Here is a 15,983-nt window from a genome sequence, read left to right on the forward strand (position 1 = left end):
AAAAGGAGTGTTATCAGTTAGAGGACTGGGGTACTGATGGAGGCTGGAAAAGCAGGGAAGCCCAACTGTCACTGCTATCCTATTTCAAGGCCATCAAAACCCACCAACTTGATAGCTGTGCTAGGTAGAATTCTTTTTTTTTCCTATTTTAATTGCAAAGTTACATATGCTTGTTGGGAAAAAGCCAGTCAATGAAGAAATGTATATTGTACAACATACTCAATGAAAGTCCTCTGTATTAAAGCAAAAAATAAAAATTCTCTCTGTGTTCTAACTTCATGTTTGTAGTTTCAGATACAGGTCTTCCAAATTTGTCTATACCATGTATTAATAAGTGCTAAGTGCATATATATATTTAAAAATAAGTAATCATATATATATTTATATATATCTTCAACAATGTAATGTCTGATAGAATAATATTCAGCAGGAAATAATTTAAGATTTCCAAGCATTAGGAGTTAAGCTCAAGGATGCCCTTCTAGCCTTCGAGTCAGACCAAGGCTGACCATTAAAACTCAGTTGTGATATACGTGTACTCTTTTGTACCATCCCCACATGTGGCTACTGAGCCCTTATTATGCCACCAGTGCAGCCAGAACTGAATTGATTTTTAAAAAATATTTATTTATGTATTTGTCTGTGCCAGGTCTTAATTGCAGCATGTTCAGTTTTTAGTTAGCCTCCCCGTTAGGACTCAAGCATTCAAACTCTTTTTTAAAAATGTTGATTTATTGATTGATTTTTGATGGTGCTGGGTGTTCATTAGTGAAGTCACTCCGGACTATAGCCTCTCAGGCTCCTCCATCCGTGGAATTTTCCAGGCAAGAGTACTGGAGTGGGTTGCCATTTCCTTCTCCAGGGGATCTTCCTGACCCAGGGACTGAACCTGGGTCTCCCTCATTGCAGGCAGACGCTTTGCCAGCTGGCATTGCCGCGTGTGTTTCTCTAGCTGCAGGACACCAGCTTCCCGTTGCTGTGGCTTCTCTTGTAGAGCACAGGCTTCAGTAGTTGCAGCACGTGTGCTCAGTAGTTGTGCCTCCTGGTCTCTGGAGCCCAGACTCAATAGTCGTGGAGTATGGGCTTAGTATTTCCATAGCTTGTGGGATATTCCCTCATCAAGGATTAGACCCGTGTCTCCTGTATCAGCAGGTGGATTCTTTACCAGAGTCACCAGGGAAGCCTCATGCAAACTCTTAGCTGTGGCATTTGGGATCTAGTTCCCAAATCAGTTCTCTCTGATCAGGGAGCAAACCCCCTGCTTTGGGGGTGTGGAGTCTTAGCCACTGGACCACAAAGGAAGCCCCCCTGAATCATTAATTTTAATTAAGTTTACATTTCAGTAGCCATGTGTGACTAGACTAGTAGCTACTCTATTGGTTAGTGCAGGGTTGACGATTGGAAAGTGACTGCAACGCCTGCAGCCTAAAAGAGTATCTTTGGTGCTCACTTCGGCAGCACATATACTAAAATTGGAACCATACAGAGAAGATTAGCATGGCCCCTGTGCAAGGATGACACGCAAATTCGTGAAGCGTTCCATATTTTTTTTCACACCAGTCAGAATGGCTGCAATCCATAAGTCTACAAGCAATAAATGCTGGAGAGGGTGTGGAGAAAAGGGAACTCTCTTACACTGTTGGTGGGAATGCAAACTAGTACAGCCACTATGGAGAACAGTGTGGAGATTCCTTAAAAAACTGGAAATAGAACTGCCTTATGATCCAGCAATCCCACTGCTGGGCATACACACTGAGGAAACCAGAAGGGAAAGAGACACGTGTACCCCAATGTTCATCACAGCACTGTTTATAATAGCCAGGACATGGAAGCAACCTAGATGCCCATCAGCAGATGAATGGATAAGAAAGCTGTGGTACATATACACAATGGAGTATTACTCAGCCATTAAAAAGAATACATTTGAATCAGTTCTAATGAGATGGATGAAACTGGAACCTATTATACAGAGTGAAGTAAGCCAGAAAGAAAAACACCAATACAGTATACTAACGCATATATATGGAATTTAGAAAGATGGTAACAATAACCCTATATGCGAGACAGCAAAAGAGACACTGATGTATAGATCAGTCTTATGGACTCTGTGGGAGAGGGAGAGGGTGGGGAGATTTGGGAGAATAGCATTGAAACATGTATAATATCATGTATGAAACGAGTCGCCAGTCCAGGTTTGATGCACAGTACTGGATGCTTGCGGTTGGTGCACTGGGACGACCCAGAGGGCGGGTAGGGAGGGAGGAGGGAGGAGGGTTCAGGATGGGGAACGCAGGTATACCTGTGGCGGATTCATTTCAATATTTGGCAAAACTAATAAAATATTTTAAAGTTTAAAAATAAAAAAATTTAAAAATAAATTAAAAAAAAAAAAAAAAAAAAGAGTATCTTTGCCAGGAAAGCAATGTGCCTTCCGGCTTCTCCTGTAGAACTGAAACTACTTTCCCCACAGGCACAGGAAGGGCAATTAGCATATCACGTTAACTGTGTGGAGGTCGAGGGAAGGGCAAGATGGGTGAGGATTTGGAAGCATTCAGGCCCAGAGACACATGCAGTATTTAGGGTAACTTGAAATGGCAACCCACTCCAGTACTCTTGCCTGGAAAATTCCATGGATGGAGGAGCATGGTAGGCTACAGCCCATGTGGTTGCAGACTCGGACACACCTGAGCAACTTCTCTTTCCCATTTCTCACTGTTATTGCTGTTTTGCTTTGGACTTTTCAATAGAATCTTGACTTTATATGTTTTAGATCTTTGTCACCATGCCTATACTTTTATGTCTCATGTCTGGATTTTTTGTTGTTGTTGTTCAAAAAAACCCCTATCTCATTTCCTCATTTTGCTCCCACCTGTACAATCAGGGATGGCTCATATGTACTTGGAAGTGGGTTGGGGCAACATGTGGATTTACTTTCATTTTGGTTTGGTTTCCTGTAGATTATTCAATTAGAAAGAGTTTGTGGCAAATTTGGCAATACCCAGAACTCCAATCAACTCTGCTTTACAGAAGTGAGTTGCAGGTGTTTCGTGGGTATACTTGTTTTTCTTTGGTACACAATATTTCATTGTTATTCACCAAGGTTTTAGAAGGGAGTGATGAATAGATAGGAAGAGAATTGTTGTATTCTATTTTTATGGCGTTCTTTGTTTATTATTTGTATTGATTTTGATAGTCCCATATCTGAAACAATGTTTTCAGAATGCAGAATAACAGGCAGGCAAAGCATGGTGTTTTTTTTTTTTTCTTTTTCTTGATTAGTTTTTATACATGATTAGAGTATTGTTTCAAAATTCTGGAATGACATTTGAACTCTGCTTTCTACTTTGCATTTCCCTCTCAGTTATTGGTTGATTGATCTGCTGTCTGTCTCTGTAGCCTCAGCATCTGGAGTTCTCACAGCTCCTGCATGCACCCTGGCCTTTAACAACGTGCAGAGCTTGAGACTCAGGTCTGCTATCCTGCCCTTGCTTCAGTGGGAGTAGATGTCTCTCTTTCATCTCTCAGAGTGATAGCTTACTGTGAACGATGTCGGATTTGTGATCTCCAGACAAAATTTAGCTTCAGGACCAGGGACCAGCCTTGATCACTCAAGAGCTTTTGTATAGCAGAGTTTTATTAAAGTATAATAAGGGACAGAGAAAGCTTCTGAAATAGACATCAGAAGAGGGATGGAGAGTGCCCCCTCCCTAGTCTTAGCAAGGGAGTTATATACTTTTTAAATTGATTATTACAGTAAATCAGAAGAATGTATCAAGCTTTTAAGAGTCTTACTAGACCCACTCTCACAATTTACATTTTAAGATGACAGAATTAGAACTAACAATAGAAAGATCTTACCAGACTCACTCGCATAATATACATTTTAGGATAACAGGATTAGTCAGAAGGTTTTCAAGTAGGAGAAACTGTCCTCAAGCTGGACATATTGTTGTTATATAATCCTTAGTACAGAGTTTAAGCTGAGCTGTTTTATTGTGTAATCATCAGCTCTGGGCGTAAAGAAAAAAACATTTTATGTGACTAAGGAATGTAGAAAAAATGTCCTTTTCTTCTCCCTGGGAACTCCAGATCCCTATCTACTCTTTGGGAGCCCCAGACCCCTCTCTCCTCCTAGGGGACCCCAGACTTCTTATCAACCTACCTAGGAACTGACTCTCTCAAGGGCATTTTGCACACCATTCTGTAACAACAGTAGGAGGAGGAGCTAACCACTGATACCAGTTTCTGTGATTCAGGCTCTGTTCCAAAGGCCTCACATTTACCCATTTGCTTCATTTTTATGACAACCATCTCTGATTGGTGCTATTGTTATCCCCATTTTACAGATGAGGAAACTGAGACACAGGGAGACAAAGTCATCCACCAATGCCTCTGTACCCTTAGGTTAGACTTGAATGCTTTTTCTTCTTGCTCCAAGTTTCCTGCATTCCCTGGGGTGCTGAGTGCCTCTCACTTACCATGTTCCATGGAACTCATGCTATTATTGGACTGTGGTCCTGCAGACATGGTAACAATTAGAAAAGCAGGTCTGAGTGTATCTATCTTCTCTAGCTCTTCTTGGGTAAGGCAAGCTGCTATTCAGCTTTGTGTTCATGCTTGACACACACTAGGTACTCCATAAATTTTAGTTGAACAAATAAGTCAGTGAGTGGGAGAGTAGAGTTTGTGCCTATCCAAAAGAATTGAAATCAGGATCTGATCTTGAAGGATATGTGCTTCCATGCTCACTGTGGCTTTATTCACAATATCCAAGACACAGAAACAGCATAAGTGTTCATAATCAGAAGAATGAATAAAGACAACCAAAGCATCCATCAGTAGATGAATGAATAAAGAAGATGTGATATATATATACATACATAAATATATATTTAGAATGTTGGAATATACATTGGAGTATATTATTGGAATATATGTTGAACTATATATATTCTATATATATGGAATATTTCATATATTCATATGAATATTTCGTATGCATATTAGCATATATATATGAAAAATATCACAATGGAATGTTATTCAACCATGATAGATAAGGAAATCCTACTATTTGCAACAACATGAATGGATTTTGATGACAAAATGAAATAAATGAGAGGAAAGAGGAATACCAAATGAAATCACTCATGTAGGATCTAAAATAGTCAAACTCATTGAAATAGAGTAGAATGACAGTTTCCAGGGGCTGGGGAGGGACAGAAAGAGGGAAATGTTAGTCAGAAAGTGGGCAGTTTCTATTATGCAAGTTGGATAAGTCCCGGAGATCTGCTCTATAGCATAGAGCCTGTAGCTAATAATACTAAATTGTGTGCTTAATATTTGTTTATGGTAGATCTTATATTGTGTTCTCACCACACACACAGAGTCAATTTTCCCCATATAATAGGGTGAGGAGAAACTTTGGGAGGTGATAAATATGCTTATAGCCTTGATGGTGGTGATGGTTTCACAGGTATATACTTACCTCAATTAAGTGGTGAAGAAAAATAACAGTCAGTGGTTACTATATTGTCTACTGACCTCCTCCATGTGACAGCTTGAAAGTGAATGGGATCTGCAGTTTGATAGCCAGGTTATGCTTTTAATTGTCTGTTTATGCTGCTACGGTATTCCCCATTACAGCCCCCTCTGTGTCATCAAAACACTCACATGGCTGCTGTCAGAGTCAGAGGGAACATTCATTGAGCAGCAGTTGAATTTCCTCCCCTTTTCTACCCCAGTGGCCATTGAGGGGAGGCCAGGTATCTCTGGCTGCAAGCAGGCTCAGCTTTGAGAGCTTCGGTTTGGAAAATCCAGTGATGTGAGTAACCGTTAGTCTCTGCTTTTGCCTGTGATGCAAGCCTGTTTGCTCCAAACTGAGACCACATCCTTCCTGCTGGGTTGTGACTGCTATAAATTCATCTAGTTTCTTCTCCGGCTGTTCCCGAGGCTGACGTCTGGGTGAGTCCAGCTCTGTGGAGCCGGGTGGCTGAAATAGCCTGGGGAAGAGTGGGGAAATTGTTTCAAGGGGCAGAATTTGACTAGAGGTTCCTTCTGCCAGCCTTCAAGTCTATCCTTCAACAATGTTTCTGGAATGTTTCTTTTACGTTTATCAATATTTGGTCGCTATGTGTGCCAGTGCATGTGTGTGGGGAGTGGGGGTCAGGAACAGTGACCATGGCTCACACTCATTCCCCTAGGAAGTAGATAGATGGGATGCATATAAGGAAATGAGCATATTTAGAAACCAAGGGACAGAGAAGGTAAGGGTCAGGGTGGGGGTGCACTAAGGTTAGGGATACGGTAGCACAGAGGAGAGGCAGAGTCCTGATGTGGATGGAAAGACTGATGCAATGGGACCTGAGAGGGTTGGCAGAGCTGGTGGATCTGTCTGGAGTAACCCCTCTCCTCCTGCCACCTGCCAAATGCATAGGGGATGGACTTGACAGGGGCAGCGAGGGGTGGGCGATGCATGATGCAAGGAGTGGAGAGGCAGGAATGGAGACAGAAGGAGTGTTGAACATGTTTAAAATGTCTTGAACATTAAACTGGGCTTTTACGAATTCCAGTTTGGAGAGTTTGAAAGCTTCATAAGCTTTCCCTGGTGGCTCAGATGGCAAAGAATCTTCCTGCAATGCAGGAGACCTGGGCTCATAGGGCTTCTCCCTTCCTATAATTCTTTTCTAAGTTCAATAATATGAAGAGTTCAATTCCAAACAAAGCCAATGTGCTCATCCATCCAAAATCTAGAAATTGTGTATGATCAAGAGATATAGCCGCTGATTTCAAGTCTTTGTGGAACTTGAAGTCTAGTTAGGAAACCGAGACATTGAACATTACAATGAGATTGTGTGATAAAACCTGGGAAAGTGCTTTTGTTTTTTAACAATCTGATTTTTGGTTTTCCTTGGTGGCTCAGACGATTAAGAATCTGCCTGCAATGCAGGATGGGTTCAGTCTCTGGGTCAGGAAGATCCCCTGGAGAAGGAAATTGCAAACCACTCCAGTATTCTTACCTGGAGAATTTTAAAGGAGCCTGGTGGGCTACAGTCCATGGGGTTACAAAGAGTCGGACACAACTGAGCAACTAACACTTTCACTTTCATCTATATTTTGTTATCATCTTCAACCATTTTTTCCTCCTACGTGACTGAGATACCTACTTAAATGGTGGAAGAAATGGTCTCACACTTTTTATGCAGAGAAAAATGCAATGTTAGGGGCATGACTCAGAAATCAGTGACCCTAGTGTAAATCCTGGCTTTGTCCCTCCTGGCTGTGAAACTCTGGGCAAGTCAGTTAGCCTAAGACTCAGTTTCTACTTCCATACCATGGAACTAGGAATATAATTTTTCAGTTTTGTGCATCAGTATAGCACCTAACTCATGGGAAGCTCTCAATAAATGTGAGTTCTAATAATTATTATAATTGTGAATTTTGCAAGGAGACATTAAAGAAATGTATATATTTATCATTCTTCCTTATTACCCCAAGTTCCATCCCATTTCAGTTTTAATCAATCAATGTGTTGATAAAGGGTTTGTTGCAGATTATGCCTTCCTCTGCATGCTTCTATGTTCTCTTTCCTTCTCTCTAGACATATGCTGTTCTGTTATCACCATAATTACTCATTCCTGGTATCCTTTCTTCTCTTGTCCCTTATTCATCTTTCCTTGGTTCGAAACAGAAACAAGAAACCAGAGTCTTTCAGTTGGGAGGAAGGTAAAAAAATCTTTTCCACTCTGCCATTTTATAGATGAGGAAACTGAAGTTGAAAAATAGTGGAGAGATTGCCCAGGGTCATACATAGCCAGTAATCAGTGGGATCAAAGTTCTCTTGGTGATACATCAAGACGGCATCAGGAAGCGGTTTAAGACTACGTTGCACTGTTAATGTGATTGTGTTGGTGCTTTTGTTTGTCTCCATAGGGGCACCTTTCTTCCATGGCTCAGGACACACACCTGGGTTAAGCCAATAGAAAGACTTTCTGGTAAGAATTTGACTCATTTTTAAAAGCTAAAGATGGCAACTTGTTCGAATCCAGTGATATTTTTTTCCTTTCAATTTTCTGGGTTTTTGATACTTTAATTCTCTCTGAGGGTAAATTTCTGAAAAGACTTCTTAACCATATGCTATTTGCACCACCTAACTTCCAAGTGTGGATTTATGCCCAAGGACTCTGACCGGGTGTGCAGATGAGAATGGTAAGTGTCCGCTGCAAGCTGGCTCGTTACCTGGAGGACCTGGAAGACATAGACTTTAAGAAATTCAAGATGCATTTAGAAGACTATCCCAGTCAGAAGGGCTGCACCTCAATTCCTCGGGGTCAGACAGAAAAAGCAGATCACGTGGATCTAGCCACTCTGATGATTGATTTCAACGGGGAAGAGAAGGCATGGGCCATGGCCAAGTGGATTTTTGCTGCAATCAACAGGAGAGACCTTTATGAGAAAGCTAAGAGGGAAGAGCCAGAATGGGGTGAGTGGAATGAAGACAGTACTTTTTTAAAATCATGATAAAATATACATAAGATAAAATTTACTATCAGCCATTTTTAGTGTATGATGCAGTGGTGGTAAGCTCATTCACACAGTTGTTCAATCTCCAGAACTCTCTTTCATCTTGCAAAACTCTGTACCCATGAAACAATTCTACCCTCCCCTCAGCCCCTGACAACCACTTTCTGTCTCTATGAATCTGACTATTCTAGTACCTTTTATAAGTGAAATCATAGATTATTTGTCTTTTTGTGTAGCAGCATAAACTTCCTCAAGCTTCACGCACATTGTCTCATATGTCAGGATTTCATTCTTTTTTAATGTGGAATAATATTTTGTGGTATGTGTATACCACAGTTTATTCATTCATTCATCCATCAATGGACTTTCTAATTGCTTTTAGCTTTTGACTATTGTGAATAATGCTTCTATGAACATGGTTGTACAAATCTCTTTGAGATCTTGCTTTCAATTCTTTTGGGTTTATTTCCAGAAGTGGAATTACTGGCTTATATGGTAAATTCTAGTTTAATTTTTTGAGGAATTGCCATAATGTTTTCCACAGTAGATGCACCATTTTACATTCCCACTAACAGTGCACAAGGGTTCTAATTTCTTCAAAGCCTTACTAACATTTATGTTTTCTTTTTTTAATAGTAGCCGTCCTAATGGGCATGAGATGGTATCTCATTTGTATTTCCCTATTGACTAGTGATATTGAACCTCTTCTCATGTGCTTGTTAGTCATTTGCTTATCTTTGGAGAAATGTCTATACAATTCCTTTCCCATGTTTTAAATGGGTTGTTTGTCTTTTGCTGTTGACCTTTAGGAGTCCTTTATATATATATATGGAGAAGGAAATGGCAAGCCACTCCAGTATTCTTGCCTGGAAAATCCCATGAACCGAGGAGCCTGGTGGGCTACAGTCCATGGGCTCGCAAAGAGTTGGACATGACTGAGTGACTTCATTTTCATTTCATTTATATATATATATATCCTGGATATTAACCTCTTATCAAATATATGATTTGGAAATATTTTCTCCCATTCTGAGGGTTGTCTTTTCACTCTGTTGATGGTATCCTTTGACAAATCAAAGCTGATATGTTTGTTTTTTAATCACTTATTATCTTGGCTTTATCATCTATTTTTTCTTCTCATGATAGTGCTATGAGAAGATGGAGGAAAGCAGTTTTCTTTTTTCTAACTCCTTTAAAAACCTGTCAGGGCTCACATACCCATAAGAACCTTCTTTAATTAGTTACACTTTATTCACATCTCTCCTGGGCCTGGACTTTCTCCAAGTCTTCATCTAGCATCTAAGTATCTACCTGCATGGTCAACAGACTTAGATCTCTGTTTCCCATGGCTTGGGGGCAATCTCTCAGCTTATAGAAGTTTGTAATTTCTGCAGAAAAGCTTTTCCTATGGCCATTAATTTGGGCGTTGGAATTAGTGAAAGAAATCCTCTTCATCTCTGTGGACATATGGTGAGGTTCTTCCTTCTGGCTTGGTGTTCTGAGCAAGGGAAGGGTACAAGAAAGGGCTCAGAGGAACCTAGAAAATCACAAGATGATGATGTTGAGCTAGTAAAAAAGAGTAATAAAAATGAATCAGTGTTTCTGAAACAGACAAAAATGGTGGTGTATATGTAGTACATCTATGCCATTTGAAGTCAGTTTTATAGACTTAAACTTCTGTTTTCTAATGAATTATTTTTGGATTACCCTGTTTTTTCTTCTAACCTTGTTTTGTCCATGTTGGCATATCTAAAGTTAATTAAAAAGTATTTATACTGGCAAATATAAAATAGATCAGCAGATCACAAGCAGAGTGAAGTGGGGAAGAAATATGGATCTAATGAGGGAGATAAAAAATAGGTGCATGAAGGCAGGTGTGTTTATCAGTGTGATGTTATAAACAAATTGTGTATAATGGCTTAATTATAATTGTGTCAGTATTGACATTCTCAATAACCATTTTAAAGTGTAATAGTCAAGGTTGCTTCTCTGGTGGCTCAGATGGTAAAGAATCTTCTTGCAATGTGGGAGACCTGAGTTCGATCCCTGGGTTGGGAAAACCCTTTGGAGAAGGGAATGGCAACCGACTCCAGTATTCTTGCTTGGAGAATTCCATGGACAGAGGAGCATGGCAGGCTACAGTTCATGGGGTCACAAAGAGTCAGACAAGAGTGAGGGACTGAGACTTTCACTTGCAATCGTGGTTGCAGAAGTAGTTCACTAAGCAGATTTTATGGATTTTATTTATTCCTCACAAGAACCCTGTGCTTTTTCAAATAAGTTTTCAATTTCATTATACTAAGTGAAATAAGCCAATCACAAAAAGACAAATATTCTGTGATTCCATTATAAGAGGTACCTAGAGTAGACAAATTCATAGAGACAAAGTGATGGTTTCTAGGGGCTGCAAGGAATAGGGAATGAAGAACTGTTGTTTAATGGATATAAAGAATTTCATTTTCACCAGATGAAAAATAATTCTGGAGAATGGTTGCAAAACCATGTGAAATGAGCCTGGAAAAAGTTATAGTTGTCCATAGCTCTGTTCTAACCAGAGCCAAGCCTGGATTCAATGCCAAGAGTCTCTTTGGTCGAATAACCATTATACCATTTGGCGTAGGTTTTGGGGGTGGAAGAATTATACCTAGGGTTAGAAGTTTTTGTTTTTTGTTTCAGGGGGCTGGCTAGTGTTATATTTTAGGTAAAAATTAAGTTTTGCTCTTGGTTTGAGTTAATGTTTAGATTTTATTTTGTGGTTTTGTGTGTGGGGGGTTAAGAGCATTTGCATTCAGAATAAGTAGACACCTCAGGAATCTTTTATATAGCTCTGGAGTTCCTGCCCACCTAAATTTACCTGTCCCATGCATTTGCCCTGGTACCTATCTCTTGTTCTGCTGTGTCTAATTTCTCTTATAAGATACTTCTTTTGGATGTGTAATTTATTGATTGTTTAGGTCTGTAATTCTCAACTGTGGATGCATGTGGGGCTTTTAAAATAAAAAGGTGCCTTCTACTTGATACTCTGTAATGACCCATATGGGAGTAGAATCTAAAAACGAGTGTATATATATATATATATATATGTATGTATAAGTGTGATTCACTTTTCTGTACAGCAGAAAACTAACACAGCATTGTAAATCAACTGTACTCCAATAAAAATTATTTTAAAAATAGATAAATATAATGGTGCCTGGGCTCCACCTCAGAGAACTGAAGAAGGATCATTAGGAGTAGAGTCCTAGAATCAATACTTTTAAAACTTTCTAAGTGAATCTAAAGTTAGTCAAAATTCTGAATTAGATATAAGTCAGATGGGTTATTCTTGCTCTTGAAGATTCCAAATATGGGTCAGATGAATTCCAGGCATTTGGGCTCAAGGATAGATGATACTGCTGGCCTTTGGCCATCCTGGGGATACCTGAGAGTGTGGGGATGGTCTCAAAACCAGAGCACAAGGGAGGGAGTCTGCCAAAGCTAAATGAGGATGAGAAACTTTGATGCCTCATATGTTTGCCTTCTGATTTCCAAGCTTGGGAGATAGATTCCAAGCCTGGATACAATGAGGACACAATATTAGTTGGTATCCATTGCTTTGAAATTAGGAGTACAGGAATGCCTCCAACTGGACATTCAACTGAGCTGTATTTTGGTTTGGGAGATGTTCACGGCAGGTGGCTTTGACCTGTGCCAGGTGCTGGCTATTGGATTTCAATTGTTTTTGCTATTCAGTCGCTCAGTTGTGTCTGACTCTGAGACCCCATGGACTGTAGCACGCCAGGCTTCCCTGTCCTTCACCATCTTCTGGAGCTTGCTCAATCTCATGTCCATTGAGTCCGTGATACCATCCAATCATGTTGTCCTCTGTCATCCCGTTCTCCTCCTGCCTTCGATCTTTCCCAGCATCAGAGTCTTTTCTAATGAGTTGGCTCTTTGCATCAGGTGGTCAAAGTATTGGAGTTTCAGCTTCAGAATCAGTCCTTCCAATGAATATTCAGGGTTAATTTCCTTTAGGATTGACTGGTTTGAACTTCTTGCAGTCCACAAGACTCTCAAGGGTCTTCTCCAACACCACAGTTCAAGAGCATCAATTCTTTGGTGCTCAGCCTTCTTTATGGTCCAACTCTCACATCCATACATGACTACTGGAAAAACCATAGCTTTGACTAGATGGACCTTTGTCATTAGGTTTCAATGACATCACCTTAATCAGGAGTCCTGGTTTTTGACACTTTGTATTTTCTTCCTTTATTTCTCAGAGAATGCAAATATTTCTGTGCTAAGTCAGGAGGAAAGCCTTGAAGAAGAATGGATGGGTTTACTGGGATACCTTTCCAGAATCTCTATTTGTAGGAAAAAAAAAGGTAAGCAATGTAGTTGGTATTTCTGATTGGGTTTAGAGACCTGGTTCTGTAGGTACTTGAAGCTCAGAAGGTGGATAACTTGGTGATCCTAACATGTTCCTTGGGGTGAAAAGGTCTGTCTTAGGAAATCCACTTTAGCTTAAGAAATAGATGCATGTTTCACTCCTTGCAGTCCCGGAACCGTGGGTGGGCAACTGAATGTTTCAGGTTTTATAGGGCATGAGCTGCAGACTACGTAAAGGAGTAAGATTGAATGAAGAAAGACTTTCTGGCCAGGGCCAAAGCATATGGCACTTTGTTGTTCTTCTGTTCAACTGTGTCTAGGAAGATTTCGACACCCTACATTTTCTGGGGCTATCCATACCCCAGGCAGTGGCGAGAAATTGCAACTCCCATTCTTCAATATCAGTTTCCATTCCTTAGAGACCACCAGCCCCTGTTGATAGCTTGTCTCTGGTGGATGTGATCAAGCTTCTTCTGAAGTCTAACTTTCTGTCTCTGACACAGATTACTGTAAGAAGTACAGAAAATATGTGAGAAGCAAATTCCAGTGTATTGAAGACAGGAATGCCCGTCTGGGTGAGAGCGTGAACCTCAACAAACGCTTCACCAGGCTGCGTCTCATCAAGGAACACAGGAGCCAACAGGAGAGGGAGCATGAGCTCCTGGCCATTGGTAGGACCTGGGCCAAGATACAGGATAGCCCTGTGAGTTCTGTGAACTTGGAATTGCTGTTTGATCCTGAGGACCAATACTCTGAGCCTGTGCACACAGTGGTATTCCAGGGAGCAGCGGGCATTGGGAAAACAATACTGGCTAGGAAGATCATGTTGGACTGGGCATCAGAGAAACTTTACCAGGATAGATTTGACTATTTGTTTTACATTCACTGCCGGGAGGTGAGCCTTGGGACGCAGAGGAGTCTGGGGGACCTGATTGCCAGCTGCTGCCCTGGCCCAAACCCACCGATAGGCAAGATTGTAAGCAAGCCTTCCAGGATCCTCTTCCTCATGGACGGCTTTGATGAGCTGCAAGGTGCCTTTGATGAGCACACAGAAGCACTCTGCACAAACTGGCGGAAGGTGGAGCGGGGAGACATTCTCCTGAGCAGCCTCATCAGAAAAAGACTGCTTCCTGAGGCCTCCCTCCTCATCACCACAAGACCCGTGGCCCTGGAGAAACTTCAGCACTTGCTGGGCCAGGCTCGTCATGTGGAGATCCTGGGTTTCTCAGAGGCCAGGAGGAAGGAATATTTCTTAAAGTATTTCTCAGATGAGCAGCAAGCAAGGGAAGCCTTCAGACTGATTCAGGAGAATGAGATCCTCTTCACCATGTGCTTTATTCCTCTGGTCTGCTGGATTGTGTGCACTGGGCTGAAACAGCAGATGGATAGTGGTAAGAGTCTTGCTCGGACATCCAAGACCACCACTGCAGTGTATATCTTCTTCCTCTCCAGTTTGTTGCAATCTCAGGGAGGGAGCCAGGAGAACCACAACTCTGCTACCCTCTGGGGTCTCTGCTCACTGGCTGCAGATGGAATCTGGAACCAGAAAATCCTATTTCAGGAGTGTGATCTCAGAAATCATGGCCTGCAGAAGGCAGATGTGTCTGCTTTCTTGAGGATGAACCTGTTCCAAAAGGAAGTGGACTGCGAGAAATTCTACAGCTTCATCCACATGACTTTCCAGGAGTTCTTTGCTGCCATGTACTACCTGCTGGAAGAAGATAATCATGGGGAGATGAGGAACACGCCTCAGGCTTGTTCAAAGCTTCCCAACCGAGATGTGAAGGTCCTTCTCGAAAACTATGGCAAATTCGAAAAGGGATATCTGATTTTTGTTGTCCGTTTCCTCTTTGGCCTTATAAACCAGGAGAGAACCTCCTACTTAGAGAAAAAACTGAGTTGTAAGATCTCTCAGAAAATCAGGCTGGAGCTGCTGAAATGGATTGAAGCAAAAGCCAAGGCCAAGACACTACAGATTGAGCCCAGCCAGCTGGAATTGTTCTATTGTTTGTATGAGATGCAGGAGGAGGACTTTGTGCAAAGGGCCATGAGCCATTTCCCCAAAATTGAGATCAAGCTGTCCACCAGAATGGACCATGTGGTTTCTTCTTTTTGTATTGAGAACTGTCGCCATATGGAATCCCTTTCCTTGAGGTTGCTCCATAACTCACCCAAGGAGGAGGAAGAAGAGGAGGAAGTTAGACACTCTCATATGGACCGTTCTGTTCTCTCTGATTTTGAGGTGGCATATTCTCAGGGGTAAGGAGATCTTGCTTCAGGCAATTGGTACTATATGTCTTCTACTTTCTGGTCATCTGATTCTTGGCACTTGCTCTCTTTCCTTTGTTTTCACCAGTCTTGCAAATGCAGTTTCCACAGCTACAAAACAATGCCAGCATTACTTATTTCTACCAGACCCCTTCATTGGCAGATATTGACTAGCAGAGGAAGAGTAGGTGGACAAAGGACATGAGAAAAAAGCCAATGAAACAATAAGCAAATGTTTGGTGGATGCCAATTTAGCACAATGTGTTATGTGAAAAAAATAATGGAAGCAAATGTTCATAAACTCAAATTGCTTGTAATTTACTTGGGACTTTATTGCTTAATAGCCTGTCACCTAAGGGGCAGAACAACCAGTATGATTCTGCCCAGGAACACAGAGGACAGAGGACCTCAGTGTGGGATGCTTGGGGGAGATTTCTTGGAGGAGTGAAGTTTGAGCTTGTCTTGAAACATTGAGAGAATGTAGGTGGGTGGCAGAGAAGGAAAAGGAAATTTTTATTACCTAGACAATCTCTTAAAAAAATAATTAATTTATTTTTGCTATGCTAGGTCTTGCTGTGTGTGGGGTTTCTCTAGTTGCTGCAAGTAGAGGCCAGTCTCTAGTGGTGGTGCACAGGCTTCTCACTGGGGTGGCTTCTCTTGTTACAGAGCACAGGCTCTAGGCATGCAGGCTTCAGTAGTTGTGGCACGTGGGCTTAATTGGCCTGTACAGATGGAATCTTTCAGGAAGAGGGATGGAACTCATGTCACCTGCATTGGCAGGCAGATTCTTAACCACTGGATCACCAGAAAAGTCCTGGCAGTGG

The 15,983-nt window shown here is 41.3% G+C and overlaps 1 protein-coding gene and 1 non-coding gene across 3 annotated transcripts in view; both read left to right on the forward strand.

Annotated features, from left to right (window-relative positions):
* Nucleotides 1–1,442: 1,442 nt before the first annotated feature.
* On the forward strand, nt 1,443–1,549 carry LOC138988731 (U6 spliceosomal RNA). The gene has a single exon (XR_011464986.1). It is a non-coding gene; the product is annotated as a U6 spliceosomal RNA (small nuclear RNA).
* Nucleotides 1,550–5,874: 4,325 nt separating this feature from the next.
* Nucleotides 5,875–15,983, forward strand: part of NLRP3 (NLR family pyrin domain containing 3) — a 48,968-nt gene continuing 38,859 nt past the window's right edge. Inside the window, exons 1-5 of one of the 2 annotated variants that reach the window (XM_005891102.3) lie at nt 5,875–5,964; nt 7,933–7,994; nt 8,180–8,482; nt 12,783–12,887; nt 13,395–15,150. In XM_005891102.3, the coding sequence (XP_005891164.2) occupies nt 8,200–8,482; nt 12,783–12,887; nt 13,395–15,150 (2,144 nt within the window). In that variant the 5' untranslated portion in view covers nt 5,875–5,964; nt 7,933–7,994; nt 8,180–8,199. Of the gene's footprint in view, nt 5,965–7,932; nt 8,483–12,782; nt 12,888–13,394; nt 15,151–15,983 lie in introns of both variants that reach the window. The other variant, XM_070374202.1, reaches the window with a different exon arrangement.

The sequence above is a fragment of the Bos mutus genome, chromosome 7 (assembly GCF_027580195.1).
Source record: "Bos mutus isolate GX-2022 chromosome 7, NWIPB_WYAK_1.1, whole genome shotgun sequence".
NCBI classification, from domain to species: domain Eukaryota; kingdom Metazoa; phylum Chordata; class Mammalia; order Artiodactyla; family Bovidae; genus Bos; species Bos mutus.